General features: G+C 48.6%; 1 protein-coding gene across 1 annotated transcript in view; it reads right to left on the bottom strand.

Moving 5' to 3' along the window:
• Nucleotides 1–1,274: 1,274 nt before the first annotated feature.
• LOC146046316 (fatty acyl-CoA hydrolase precursor, medium chain-like) overlaps nt 1,275–14,566 on the bottom strand; it is a 47,574-nt gene continuing 34,282 nt past the window's right edge. Inside the window, exons 9-13 of the mRNA XM_083165572.1 lie at nt 7,245–7,322; nt 6,472–6,619; nt 4,928–5,077; nt 3,234–3,306; nt 1,275–1,882 (exon numbers count right to left, since the gene is read on the bottom strand). Coding sequence (XP_083021698.1) covers nt 1,696–1,882; nt 3,234–3,306; nt 4,928–5,077; nt 6,472–6,619; nt 7,245–7,322 — 636 coding nt within the window. The 3' untranslated portion in view covers nt 1,275–1,695. The remainder of the gene's footprint in view (nt 1,883–3,233; nt 3,307–4,927; nt 5,078–6,471; nt 6,620–7,244; nt 7,323–14,566) is intronic.

The raw sequence follows: 14,566 nt of genomic DNA, 5'->3' as shown, positions 1-14,566 counted from the left end.
ACTCCACAGCCCTGCGTGAAACTACACAAGTACCCAATGAGATGCTTCTCTGGGGGTCTCTAAGAACAGCAGAGAGAACTCATAATGTTTGCCCATTGTACAGAAATCCTTTTCAAATTGTTATCCATCTATATTATGTAGTGCCACCCCATCACAGAACGTTTAAATTAAACCACACATTTGCCCCAATTTCACATTATGCTACACTGTAGTGCCCTCAGTTCACATTATGCCACACTGTAATGCCCTCAGTTCATATTATGCCACACTGTAGTGTAACTATTGCACATTATACCACACTGTAGTATCCTCAGTTCACATTATGCCACACTGTAGTGTCCCTAGTTCACGTTATGCCACACTGAAGTGTCCCCAGTTCAGATTATGCCACACTGTAGTGTACCTAGTTATCATTATACTAATTTGAAGTGTCCCCAGTTTACATTATGCCCCAATGTAGTGTCCCCAGCAGTGGCAGAACTCTGGGAGGCAATGGAGTAATCTGCCGCCGGGCTCCTGCTCTCAAAGGGGCACCTCTCCTCCTGCAAATTGAAATTCATTAATTGAAAGCCATTGAAATAGCATCTGTGGCTGAGTTTAGAAATATATATGTGTTCTTTCTCTCTCCATATATAAATAGATATATATTTCATAAGAGACATGTGTGTGTGTGTATGTGTTGGGGGCACCAATATATATCTTGCCTCCGGGCAACTGGGATGAACTTACGCCACTGGTCCCCAGTTCACATTATGCCCCACTGTAGTGTATTCAGTTCATATTATGCCACACTGTAGTGCCTCCATTTCACAATATGCCATGTTGTATTATCCCCAGTTCACATTATGCCACACTGCAGTGACCATAGTTCACATTACACCAAGTTGTAGTGTCCCCAGTTCACATTATGCCACACTGTAGTATCCCTAGTTCACATTGTCAGGCTTTTGCTAACTGTGCTCCACAAATGTTTTGTTCTTCCCCTTGTGCTCTGTACATCAAATCTACAGCAGCCACTTCCCTGCCAGGACACAGGCTGGTGGAACGGGACAATCTACAAGTCGCTCAGCACCACTGCAGCAGCACCCATTATTGTTACACCCATCGATTTTTGGTACTGCATTAATGAACTTTCCAAAACAGCTAAACCCGTATACACCTGTTTCCATATAATATGCACTTATAATGCATATTTCTTTAGGCTTGTATGAGACGTATAAAACGTGTAGGAAGGCATACAGCTGTGCAATAAATAGACAACGTATTGCATAAAATGAGGGAATGTCTGTATTTATTAATGCCGGAATGTGGTAGATGTGGGTTGAATAACATCTCAGTGGTCACCGCATTTAAGAGGAGACCCTCTTCTGTCAAACAAGAGTACCCCTGAGTCTGTCTGCGATACAGTTACCGGGATAAAGCACTTTTAATGTTCTATCCATTTCCACTAGTTCACGGCTTTTCCAAATGTTTGCAGGTTTCCCTCAAAGAGGTGGGGCTTAATGATGTAATCATTAATGTCACAATGACATCATAAAATCCCTCCCTTACCAGGTCTGACTGACAGCGACTGTAAGTCAGGAACTTTTAGCTTACTTTCCCTATCAGAATCCTTGCAGTGCTTAGGACAAGTCCCCTCATCCTTAGCAGTGTATTCCATATGATAGAACATACAGACGAGGATCGGGGAGAGATCTACAGTTCTTTGTGTTGTTCTCTATCCTCTGACAGCCGTTGGAGTTTCCCAGGAAGGATCTCGGTCCAGAATTTAAACTTGTCCTCCTTCAGCCTCTTAGATGCTCTCTGTGTGACGTCCAGTTCCAGATAGCCTTCATCTATGTTGTACAGCGGCCATTCTGCCAGGACGGGACCATTCGGATCTCTGCAGACAAGAAAGTCACATTCCATTAATCTTGGTTCCAGTTTGTGGCATAATAGACAAATGTGCATAAAGCTGATGAAGAAGGTGCATTGACCAAGATACATAACACAAGAGATACAGTGATAACGTGTCAGCAGTACTATATGTCGGCAGCAGCTAGATGTTCCCACGCTACTAACTTATCATAATCATAAGAGCTGGATAGGTAGAATGTACAGCTGCCCTAGGTGCGTCAACCTTTTGCTGGGTATGGGTCATAGGGTCGACAGTCAAAAGGTCGACACATGAAAATGTCCACGTGCATTTGTTCGACATGGTCAAAAGGTCAATACAAGCATTATGTCGACATGGAAAAGGTTGGTTGGTAGTTTTTATGGGTTTTTGGTGTCTATGTCACCATAAGTCGACATGGATACCGTATTAGTGTACTTCGTCCCCTCGCACGGCTTGCTACGCTCGGCACACTATTATCTCAATTTATGCCGACATATGGTAAAGTATGGAAAAACAGCTTTTTTAAATAAAAAAAAAGTGAAAAACTCATGTCATCCTTTTTTCATGTCCAACTTTCCTGGTCGACCTATTGACCATGTTTAGCTAATTCATGTCAACCTTTTTCATGTGTCAACTGATAGTGGTCAACCTATTCACTGTCAATCTAATTATTGGTGCCGACATACTGACTGTCTACCTAGACATTGTCTGAGAGCCACCCGGATCTCAGTCCCACCACGTAACATGACGACAGCAGCAATGAGCAGTTTTGCTACTGTGCCCTGTCCTGGCACTGCGCAGGCTGCCCATGACTGGCACACGACATACCAACATTAAGGGCCTTATTCTGATTGACTCACAAGGCTGCGGAATTCAAGCCTTGGAAGTCCTTCAGACGCCGCCCTCTGCCCACAGTGCCGCCCCCCTCGCACGCAGTACTCCCCCGTGCGAGGCAGGGGGAAGTCATTCGATGGTCGCCGACCATAGAATGATTTCTCCCGTTCACGCAGTTCAGAGTGACCTATATAGTCCATCTAAACTGTGGGCGCCCTGTGCACGGACAGAGCGGGCAGCTGACATCCGGTGATGTCAGCTGCCCGCCCCCTGCATGTCCGTTATGGCCTCATTAGCCTGGGAATGTCCAGCATTCTCGTGGGAACGCCCATGGAACACTGGCATTACCATATGCTAATGAGGCTGGCAACCCTCCTCTGACCCCTGCTCGGTGTGTAGGGTGCATGCACCCGGCGAACCAAAAGATCGCCGTGGGCGCACGCACCCTGTGTCTGCACATGCGCAGAAACGGGCATGCGCAGACACAAACATCAGAATAAGGTCCTAAGTCCTACTCTCTTACCCATTACGGGCAAAGTTTGCCCAATAGCTCATGATTGTTCTGCTCAGGGCTTTTTCTTCATCGGTGGCATCGCCTTGGAAATAAAAGAGAAGACCGTTTTTAGGGGACAGAATTCCACTAAAGATTAAAAGACTTAACGAAGTAATAGATGAACAATAAAACAATACAGCGACCGATAGTTCTGCCTGTTTTTCGATCTGTTTCATAGAGGGCCTAAAACATGAATCCCTGGTAAATGGGAACTGTCCCTGGCGATGTCTGACATAGACAGAGGGGTAAATGTGATACACCTGCAACTCGCAGATTGGTTTTGCCTTTTAAATGATTGCCCTTTAAAACACCGGACGGCAGACTCACTGGTATCTCGCTGATGGATACAAGTCACAGACTGATCATGGAGCAATGGGCCTGATTAAGACTTGTTAGGGGATAGGACGGAGTAGGGATTAGTGGGAAATACTCACTGGAACGCTGGCTTGACTGCTGAGGACAGAACGTGGTACAGTAGGTATCGTATAAGCAACCTGTCTTTGCATGAGCGACCTTGCGCCAGGTCCCTTTCTCTGTGCCGGGCAGCTGAGCACAGCAGCGCATACATGCCATCTCTGTGTGTAGCCAAGCCCATCACGCTCCTTGTGGCATTTGTGCGTCAGCCAACTTCTATAGGGTACTTTAAGGCGTAAAAACTGTTTTGCATGTAATTCCCTTACACTGCTGTCTGTCTGACCCTCCCCTTTAGAATGTAAGCTCTCACGAGCAGGGCCCTTTCTCCTTATTATGGACGGCCATCATTGCCATCAATGAATGCCATCCATGGCAATAGTGCAACTGGCCATCGATAGTGGTATACTATGCAATGGATGACCATCAATGTTTTTACCCAATGATGGTCATTCATTTTCTTTGACTGATTGGCCTGTGGGTCAATCAGAGCATGGGGGCGGGGTTTCCCAAGTGTTGGAGCGGGAATATGCTCCATGTCCTGGCCATGTGCTTTGAGAAAAAAAACCTACTGGTTTATGCTTGACATCGATGGAGGGAAACCATCTGTGCTTTTCTTGTGATATAGATACCTCTGCCATCCTAGTAATTGCTTCAGTGTCCTGTTCTAGAGATGTGCAGGCTCTGATTTACTCTGATTTCAAAGCAGGATCTTATTGGCTATCCCAAATCACATGACTGTTGTTGACAGTTGATAGTCAATAAGATCCTGTTTTGAATTCAGAGTAGACCAGAGTAAATCAGAGCCTGCACATCTCTAATTTGTTCTACAGTATAATTGTTTTATTTTATTTTTGCTCATTTATGTATTGTCAGGTGCTGCGGAACCCTTTTGGCGCCATATAAATATAATAACGATAATAATAATGATATATATATATATATATATATATATATATATATATATAAAAAAAACTCTTTGTAGGCTTTACATTGCTTGGTGCACCCCCCACAGGCCGCAGCCGCTGGACAATTCACAGTCGAGGATGAAAGGGTTTTGTTGGGATGCTATGATTGGATGAGCCACTCAATCCCCGTCCAATGTCCTACTACCCCAAATCAGCTTGTGCACCGCTCACCTCTTAAATACCATTATGTGATATGAGCATGTCACACTCCATAGAACAATATTCTCTGTGTGACGCTCCTCATGGACAATCAAGGGTGACATAAATGATCTTGGCGTGACTTACCTGCGAACACCACACCGTCCCTCAGGAAAGCGCCTCCCATCACGTAAATCAGCTCGTCTGTGTGATCTGCTTTCACAAAGTCTGGTTTTGTATCATGGAACATTGAGGGCCGGTGCTGGAATTCATACAAGAAGACGGGCAGGCCAGAATCTACCGGGGAAGGATAATACCGGACGTCAGGTTCGAAGCAGCGTTTGTGCAGATGGTCCACAGAACTTCAGCAATAACAACAAAGATACACTTGTATATAAGACGGGGATGACAATAACCTTGCTAGAAGCCGCTGTTCATTACCACCGAGGTCCTTGCATCGCACACAGGGCGGGATGCTCTAAAGCAAAAATGCGGTAAAAACCCCGTTATGGTTTTTTTTGCTGTATTTTTGTATGAACTAAAACCAGCACGCAGGGCTACTGTAATGAGGGTATCCCAAAGAAACCTATGGGCTTCTTATTGTAACCACCGCCGTGCTTTGCTGCAGCAATTAGCAATAAATATCTGTAAGCATAGCAGGGTATACAGCCGCTAGTTCAACACTATTAGGGTAGATATGCATTGCTTCGGCCACTGGGCTTAGGCCGACATATGGAAAATGTCGACATGGCTAAGATCAACAGGGTCAAAAGATCGGCACGATCATTGGGTCGACAACGGGAAGGTCGTGGTCAAAAGTTCAACAGGAGTTTTTAAACTTTTTTTTTTAGGCGACATGTGCCGACAGGCGGTATTTCATGCAATGCCATCCGATATAGTGTCCATGTGGGCCATGTCGACATTTGGGCCAAAAAAGTGAAAAACTCATGTCGACCTTCCCATTGTCGCATCATGCTTTTGACCCTGTCAACCTAAGCCCTGTTGACCTTCAGTGGTCAACTTAATGAATGTCGACCTTAATTAGGTCGACCCAATGGGTGCCGGAGGACTCACTGGCAGTCGGAATTCCGACAGTCATTACCTCGACGTCGGAATCCTGACTGCTAAAAGCCCGACACTCGGACAGCGGCTATTCTCCCTCGTGGGGGTCCACAACCCCCCGCTGTGTGAGTCCCCGCCGCCAGGATTCCCATGTCGGGCTAATGACTGTCGGAATCCCAAATGTTGGGGTGTTATACCACACCCGACTCAATGACCCATATGATTGACAGGAAGCCAGCATCTAGGGGCAAAAATATGGTGTTTTCTGGGTGTGTGTGAAATCGCAGGTGTGCCCAGGTGTTTTCAGGTGGGTTCTGTGACAGCAGCGGTGACCACATCCAGCCTGGTTCTTTAGCAGATAAGTGGAATCCCCTGACAGGTGCATGTTCAGGTTGCAGAAGCTGTGTGTGTGTGACGACACGGAGCCGCTGCAGCCTTCCCTATGAGTGGTCTGGACCGATCCCACAAAAGCCGCTACTAAATCTGTGGTCTTCTATTCGCAAAAAAGCATAAATTGCCGTATAGCTCTTTCTGCTCTTTTGCAATCATGTGTGAATCCGGCAAATTACAGGTTTAAATAACATGTAAACATTACTGAGTATCACGGAGGTCATAACTGTGCCTCGTACCTCGGTGGTATTTCGCAGCCTTGAGCGCAGGTATAATAAATGTCACATCGCCGCACACATCAAGCAACCGGTCACGAAGTTCAGGCGGGTTCCTTGTGTCGCCAAAGTATTCGTCCAAAACAAGAGGAATGCCGCTGGCGTCCAATCCCTGCGAAGTTGGAGAAAAGACTTACAGAATACACAACAAACTGGTACAGTATGTAGTAATTAGTACACACACTACCCAGGGGCGTAACTATAGCACCGCAGCCCCCGCCACCGCGGGGGGGGGGGGGCGCTGTGCATGTGGGGGCGCCGGGGGCTGCGGTGCTATAGTTAAAACCCCCCCCCCTCAATCCCCCGCAGCGCAGACTTACCTATCGCGCTAATCCCGGCGGCTCCGTTCTTCTGCTGAGGACCACCACAAAATGGCCGCCCCCATATAGCACACAGTTATCTGAAACTGTCTGCTGTATGGGGGCGTCCATTTTCTGGTGGTCCTCAGCAGAAGAACGGAGCCGCCGGGACCAGCGCGATAGGTAAGTCTGCGCTGCGGGGGATTGAGGGGGGGTTTGCATGGGCGGCGGGGTAGGGGTGCTCGGCGGGGCGGCGAGGGGGGGGGGCGCCCACCCACCTAACGGCGGGGGGGCGCCCAAAACGTAGCTACGCCACTGACACTACCGCATCCTACACAGCACAGGAGATACAGAAGAACTTTATATAGGATAAAACATTCATGTGATGAGAATGTGATTATTATTACATATCATGTAATATAAATGTGATCATCTTACCAGTATAGGAACACTTCCAAGTGCCAATGGCAGCAATTCCCAGTGTATTTCCTCTGTTACTAGTGTCAAATTCATTAGCTGGGCGCACATACGGGATAAATAAATAGCAAAAACGTTAATAAATTCTAAAGACAAATATTGTAATATGCAAAATAGCACACATGTATATCAATATTGTTATAAAAACTCAGTATTATTTATTTTTATTTATTTAGCATCTTCTAGAAGATAATAGAATCTGTTGCTATGGGCAACATCCCATCTTCAATAGTGGATATGGTCGACATAAATAGGCTCGACTCAATGAACCTCTTCAATAGAACTCCCATCTTATTGTAGTTAAATTACCCCTTAGAATTCACATACTGCAGAGGTTCCCAAACGCGGTTCTCAAGGCACCAACGGTCCAGGGCCCTGATTCAGGATTGCTCGCTAAGGAGCGGTCGTTCGCTTAACGGCGCCTGACCTAACTCCCCCCTCTGCTGCCGAATCCCCTCGCATGCAGCGGTAGGGGAGTGAAATCCCTCGATTGGAGAGGGACCCCAGCCATGTCCTCCTCCTGGGTAGCCAGCAATACGAGAAATATTCCATATGGAAAGTAAATAAAATAATGATTTTTCACACACAAAGCTGATGTTTAGGCAAAACGAAGGCTGCATAAGCCAGAGTGTAGTTAAGAGCCCGGGGATTTAGGGGTTAAACGCAGATACACATGCAGCATCAGAGCAGTGTGTAATTCTTAGACAGGTTAGCATGTGGTGCTTATGGGCCAATCAGCACCCAGAGGGGAGGTAGCTTAAGGGGGGTATATAGGGTCCAGCTTGGGGGAGGAACTTCCTCTTGGAATCCGGATTTCACACAGTGCAGCACGCGAAGCTAAGTACCTTTTAACTTGTTTTTAGGCCTGTTTTCACTCGCGCAGCTGCAAGTATGTCCGGCCGCCCCAAGAGATCTGCCCCACCACCTAGGTGGTTGGCAGACGCAGCCCGCCCGCTGGTGACTGTACCAGCGCGCGGGGGAGGCAGGGGAGGCAGCAGGACGGCCGCAACCGCGTCATCGCGGGTGAGCGCGCCGTCTCCTGCGCGTTCTACCTCTGGCGGACAGGGGTCCCCACCGCAGGGAAGCGTCTCCCCAGCTCAGCAGGGCTCTGCTGGGAGCGGGGAGCGCGCTGCGCCAGCAGCACATGGTGAGCACCCAGCAGCGAGTAGCGCTGCTGGGGACAGTGCTCTGGCGCCATCTGCTGGCGTTTCAACGCCAGTGCGGGGTAGACAGACCCCTATGGGTACCCCGCGCGCCTCAGGCAGCGGGGTGAGCGCTGGGAGGGTGTCACTCAGCGGGGGAGATGGGGGGGTGCCCCCCAGGACTAGCACCCCATTAGTGCAGGGTCCAGGGAGTCCTCTGCAGGTCATAACAGGGGGCCCCACATGGAGCCCCCTGCGGATGAATGCAAGTGGGCAGCGCGGTGCGGGTCAGGGCCCTCTGGCTTCCCTGACAAACATACTGGCCACGGGGAGAGGCTCTCTCATCCCCCTGGGCTGGGACGGTGGCCGTGGGGACGCTTTCGTCGGCGGCCGGATGGATGGCGGTGCCCCCCCCTTCCCGGGTTGGCAGGCCCCGCAGCAGCAATGGCAATAAGGCCAGCAGCCTTTACCCGCGGCCTCACAGGGCTTCGCCGGGGCCCCGGCGGGGCAGGGGGGACACCAGGGGTTTGGCCACGCGGGTTTTGGTGCGGGTCAGCACGCATACATGCAACCCCCCGTGCAGCAGCAACAGCAGTGGGCTTTTCCCGGTCCGAATACGGGGGGTTACCCGGGGTACCCCATGCCCAACCCACAATACGGGCCCTATACAGGGTCCCAGCAGCCCCCTTTCCCGTACTTTCCCCAAACAGCGGGGGCAGGTGGAGGGTTTCCCGGGGGAGCATGGCAGGGTGCTGGTGCACCACAACAGCAGGGCCCCGGGGTGCCGCAGCAGGCTTTTCAGGGGGCGGCTTACACGCACCCAAACATGTATGCCCAGGCTCAACAGGTCAACCAGGTTTATGCGACTGGGGGCCTGGGGAGCTCTGGTACAGCAGCGGGAGGGTCTGTGAGGGTGACGGGCTCAGGATATGGTCCTAACACTGCACCTTTATCTCCCGAGGTATCCTCTGTCGGTGGCAGGAGTGGCATGTTCGGGGGATCGTCCCAGGAAGAGGACGCAGAAAGGTCCAGGAGGGTCCCGGAATCCAGACCGCCGACACCGGTGACGGCTCCAGCCATACCCAGGGTCCCGGCTCCAGCCCCCAGGTCGACCGAGACCCCTGCATCCACGTCAAGGGCAGAAGCATCCACTTCCGCAGGGACGGGGGCCACAGCACGGGCGGATCCCGTGGTCCAAGGCGAAGCTTCTGGAGATGGTGAGAATGACAATACTTCAGAGTGTGCATCCTCTTCCTTTCACTCCTCAGCCAGTAGTGACGAGTCTGGGTCCCCCAAGCGCCCGCGCAAGTTTGCTATAATGGTTGCGCGCGCGGTCGCGAAGAAAGTGGGTGGCACTAAGCGGGCTAGGAAAGAGACGGATCCTGAAGTAGCTGCCACGGCGGGCGATATGGTCCATTGCACCAACACCGCCATGGCCAGGGGCCTGCGTAAGGGTGTAAAGGACAAAATAAAAAGAGGAAAGTTTGTCGACTTCTTTACACTGGCAGTCGACATGAAAAAAGACTTTGAGGCAGCCAAGAAAGCGGGGAGTGGTAGCGAGGCGGCCTTTAAAGGCTTCCACAATTGGCTGAAGGGCTTTTTAATATTCTCCTCTTGTTACCTGAGCACAAGGCCTGGGGAGCACGTGAACGTCTTATGCTACCTGTTCCTTGTGAACGAGACGTACACGGATTATAAGGGGCAGGCGTGGCGGAACTACGACGAGAAGTTCCGCCTCGCCCACGCCGGGTCAAGGGTCATGCCCATGGGCTGCAAGCACGTGGAGATATGGCTCGAGGTCATAGGCAAAGGGCAGCATAGCTCAGATACATCGGGTAGGAAGCCATTTCCTGCGGCCAAACCCGGGTCTAAAGCCGGCGGCAAAGGGAAGTGCTTTGCGTACAATGAGGGCAAATGTGACAGGGGCGCCAAGTGCCGCTTCCGTCACGACTGCAGTAACTGCGGGGGGGCGGGGCACCCCTCCAAATCCTGCAGGTCAGCGGCCAAAGGTGGGGATCACGGGGACGCCGGCACTGGCGGAAAGTAAGGCCCCTTCCCCAATTGTGGTAGACGCCCTGGCCCGTAGGTTAATGGCGTACCCTAACAGGGCTGACGCTAGGTTTTTATTGGACGGGTTTAGTTTTGGTTTTCCCCTCCCCATCCCTGACGGAATCAGAGTTTCCTGCATAAGGAACCTCAAGTCGGCCAGGGATTTTCCAGAGGTGGTCCGCCAGAAGGTCCAGGCTGAAGTGGCCCTGGGCAGGATGGCGGGCCCCTTCCAAGGGAACCCCCTCCCTGACATGTGTTTTTTCCCCTCTCGGGGTGGTCCCTAAGAAGACCCTGGGTAAATACAGGTTGATTCAGCACCTGTCACACCCCCACGGGGCGTCTATAAACGACGCCATCCCGGATGAGTTCTGTAGTGTGCAGTACCAGCTGTTTGACGAGGTGCTGGGCATAGTCCGGGGTTTCGGCCAGGGAGCACTTATGGCCAAACTGGATATTGAATCCGCGTTTAGGCTCCTCCCATTACACCCTAAGTCCTTCAGGTTCATGGGCTTTAGGCTAGATGGAGGCTGTTACATAGACAAGGGCTTACCGATGGGCTGTTCTGTCTCCTGCTCTTACTTCGAGAAATTCAGCACGTTCCTGCACTGGTGCATACAGAGCAGTACAGGCTGTGCGGGCGTAGCCCACTACCTGGATGACTTTCTCTTTGTGGGACCAGGAGACGACGGCACGTGCGCCCATATATTGTCCCGGGCGGTTTCCCTGCTAGAGGATCTGGGGGTCCCTATAGCTGCGGATAAGACGGAGGGACCCACCAGGGTCCTGTCTTACCTGGGCATAGAAATAGACTCGGCTGCGGGTTGCTGCCGCTTGCCCGAGGATAAGGTGACAAAGCTTCAAGGGTTAATAATTGAGTGCTTGCAGAAGAAGAGGATACAGCTGAGACTATTGCAGTCCCTGCTGGGGTCCTTTAATTTTGCTTGCCGCATCATTCCCATGGGGCGGGTATTCTGCCGCAAGCTCGAGAGGGCCACGGCGGGGGTTCGGGACCCCCACCACACGGTCAGGCTGTCACGGGAAATGCGAGACGACATGGAAGTGTGGTCCACATTCCTGGGGCAATTTAATAGGGAGCTTATATGGCCCACGGAGCCCGAATCCAGCAAGGAACTGCAGCTCTTCACAGATGCTGCTGGCTCCACGGGATTTGGGGCTTATTTCCAAGGGGAATGGTGCGTCTCACGGTGGCCACAGTCTTGGATTGACAGGGGTTTCACGGTCAATCTTTGGCTGCTGGAACTGTTCCCCATCATAGTATCAGTGCAGCTGTGGGCAGCGGAATTGGCAAATCGGAACATAGTGTTCTGGTGTGACAACTTGGGGGTGGTACACGCAATTAACAATCAGAGGGCGGCTTCCCCTGAGGCCCTCAGGTTGCTGCGTTACCTGGTGATTCATTGTCTGAGGTACAATATACATTTTAGGGCTAGACATGTCCCAGGCATAGAAAACACTATAGCTGACGCCCTGTCTAGGTTTCAGTTTAAAAGACGGAGTTGGGTAGTCTTCCGCACAGGATTGGTAATTATGTATTTTGATATGGATGAAGGCCCCCTCTTATTGAAATGATTGATTGATATTGTGTTACTTCTTAGGGGTGTGCTACCACTGACACAAAATGATGCATGAGAATATAGAGAAAGAGAACGTGTGTCTTGTTTGTGGTGCACCAGAGAGAATTAAATAGAGTCAATAAAAATTAACCTTTAATTTGTTTATTTAAAAAAACGCGAAATATAAAACCAAAACACATAAATTGACAAACAAAGTGAAAACATAGTGCGTGTTAAAAACAGCACATGTGGGGACTTGTGTGTCTTCGATCAGTCTTTTAATTTAATTAATATGTTCCTGTTGTGTTGCGTTTATGTTAGAAACAATGTATGCTACAAGTGTGGGACAATTCCTCTTGTAACACTTGTTGCTGTTTCTGTAAACACTGTTATATCTTCATTGATTGGTAATTGTTTCAATGATTTATATGATTTATAACTCCTGCTACCTATTTGTACAAAGAATTCAATAGTTGACACTGTGTCAACACTCTGGTACAGTGGTGAAACGGAGGGTCTGTACGTAACCTCACAATAGTATAATCCCTAGATAGTAAAATACCATATACTAGGGGACTAACTGTGTCCGTTTTAAGTTTGTTTGTACTGTGTCAACACTTCCGTGTCGATGGTGCTTGTTTGACAGGTCGCTGGACTGATGCAGATACTCAGGCAATGTGGGATATACACTACGTATATATTATGCTGCCAAATTAGTATAAATGGTCAAGCAATTTACTGTACCCCACTATGTAATTTTGTATTATGCGTATTGAGTTGTCCGCGAGTTTATCACATGCATATATTTAATAATTAGCATGAAATGTCAAACAGTAGAATAGAAATAGCAATGCTACTCTTTTAATATCACAGCGTTAATGATTCTGTCACAGTACTGTGGCTTAATAGGAAATGAGTAATGGCTTAACAGCCACAAGTATGTCTTGTTACTGTGCTTCTAGTTTGGCTCTGCTGCGCTATTATGTATGTGCAATCATTCATCAAAGCCGCAGATCTCTAAGCCACAGACTCGCAATGGTACAATCCCTAAATAGTAAAATACTGTATATTAGGGGGCTAGCTGTGTCCGTTTTTTGTTTGTTTGTACTGTGTCGACACTTTCCGTGTCGATGGTGCTTGTTAACAGGTCGCTGGACTAGTACAGACACTCAAGCAATATGGAGTATACAATTCGTATATATTATGCTGCCAAATTGATATAACTGGTCAGGCAATTTACTGTACCCCAATGTAGAAATTTACATTATGCGTATTGAGCTGTCCGCAAGTTTATCACATGCATGAGGTTAATAATTAGCATGATATGTCAAGCAGTAGAATTAGCAATGCTACTCTTCTCAGGTAGCGGAGTTATTAATCGTGTAACTGTGCCGTGGCTTAATGGTAAATGAGAAATGATTTGACAGCCACAAATCCATTTGTGTAATTGTCGTGCTTCTAGGTTGGCTTCTGCTGCTTTGTTATATATGCGCAGACATTCACCACCCCCGCAAAATAGCAGAACTATAAGCCACAGGTATGAAGTTTGTAAGTCTGCGCTACTGTCTAGCGTGCCTACACACAGTGTTAATTCTGGATATACAGCGTATATACGCTGCTGTATCAGCGTACTGACAGACGCAGTCTAGACTGTCAGATTAGATAAATTTTACAGCCCTGACAAGGGCTAACATAAATAGACGCAAACACAAATGTGATTTCTTAGACTGAACACACAAGTGAACCCAAACGGATTTGTGGCTGTCAAATCATTTCTCATTTACCATTAAGCCACGGCACAGTTACACGATTAATAACTCCGCTACCTGAGAAGAGTAGCATTGCTAATTCTACTGCTTGACATATCATGCTAATTATTAACCTCATGCATGTGATAAACTTGCGGACAGCTCAATACGCATAATGTAAATTTCTACATTGGGGTACAGTAAATTGCCTGACCAGTTATATCAATTTGGCAGCATAATATATACGTATTGTATATCCCATATTGCCTGAGTATCTACACCAGTCCAGCGACCTGTCAACAAGCACCATCGACACAGAAGTGTTGACACAGTACAAACAAACTTAAAACGGACACAGTTAGTCCCCTAGTACATAGTATTTTACTATCTAGGAATTGTACTATTGCGAGTCTCCGTACAGACCCTGTGGCTTAGAGATCTGCGGCTTTTGATGAATGTCTGCACATACATAATAGTGCAGCAGAGCCAAACCAAACTGTGATATAATTATAAACGCTGTGATATTAAAAGAGTAGCATTGCTATTTCTATTTTACTGTTTGACATTTCATGCTAATTAATAAACTCATGCATGTGATAAACTCGCGGACAACTCAATACGCATAATACAAAATTACATAGTGGGGTACAGTATATTGCTTGACCATTTATACTAATTTGGCAGCATAATATATACGTAGTGTATATCCCACATTGCCTGAGTATCTGCATCAGTCCAGCGACCTGTCAAACAAGCACCATCGACACGGA

Source organism: Crinia signifera, chromosome 11, assembly GCF_055691185.1.
Source record: "Crinia signifera chromosome 11, ASM5569118v1, whole genome shotgun sequence".
Lineage (NCBI taxonomy): Eukaryota > Metazoa > Chordata > Amphibia > Anura > Myobatrachidae > Crinia > Crinia signifera.
The sequence above is the reverse complement of the archived record's forward strand: the minus strand, read 5'-3'. Positions and strand labels throughout refer to the sequence as shown.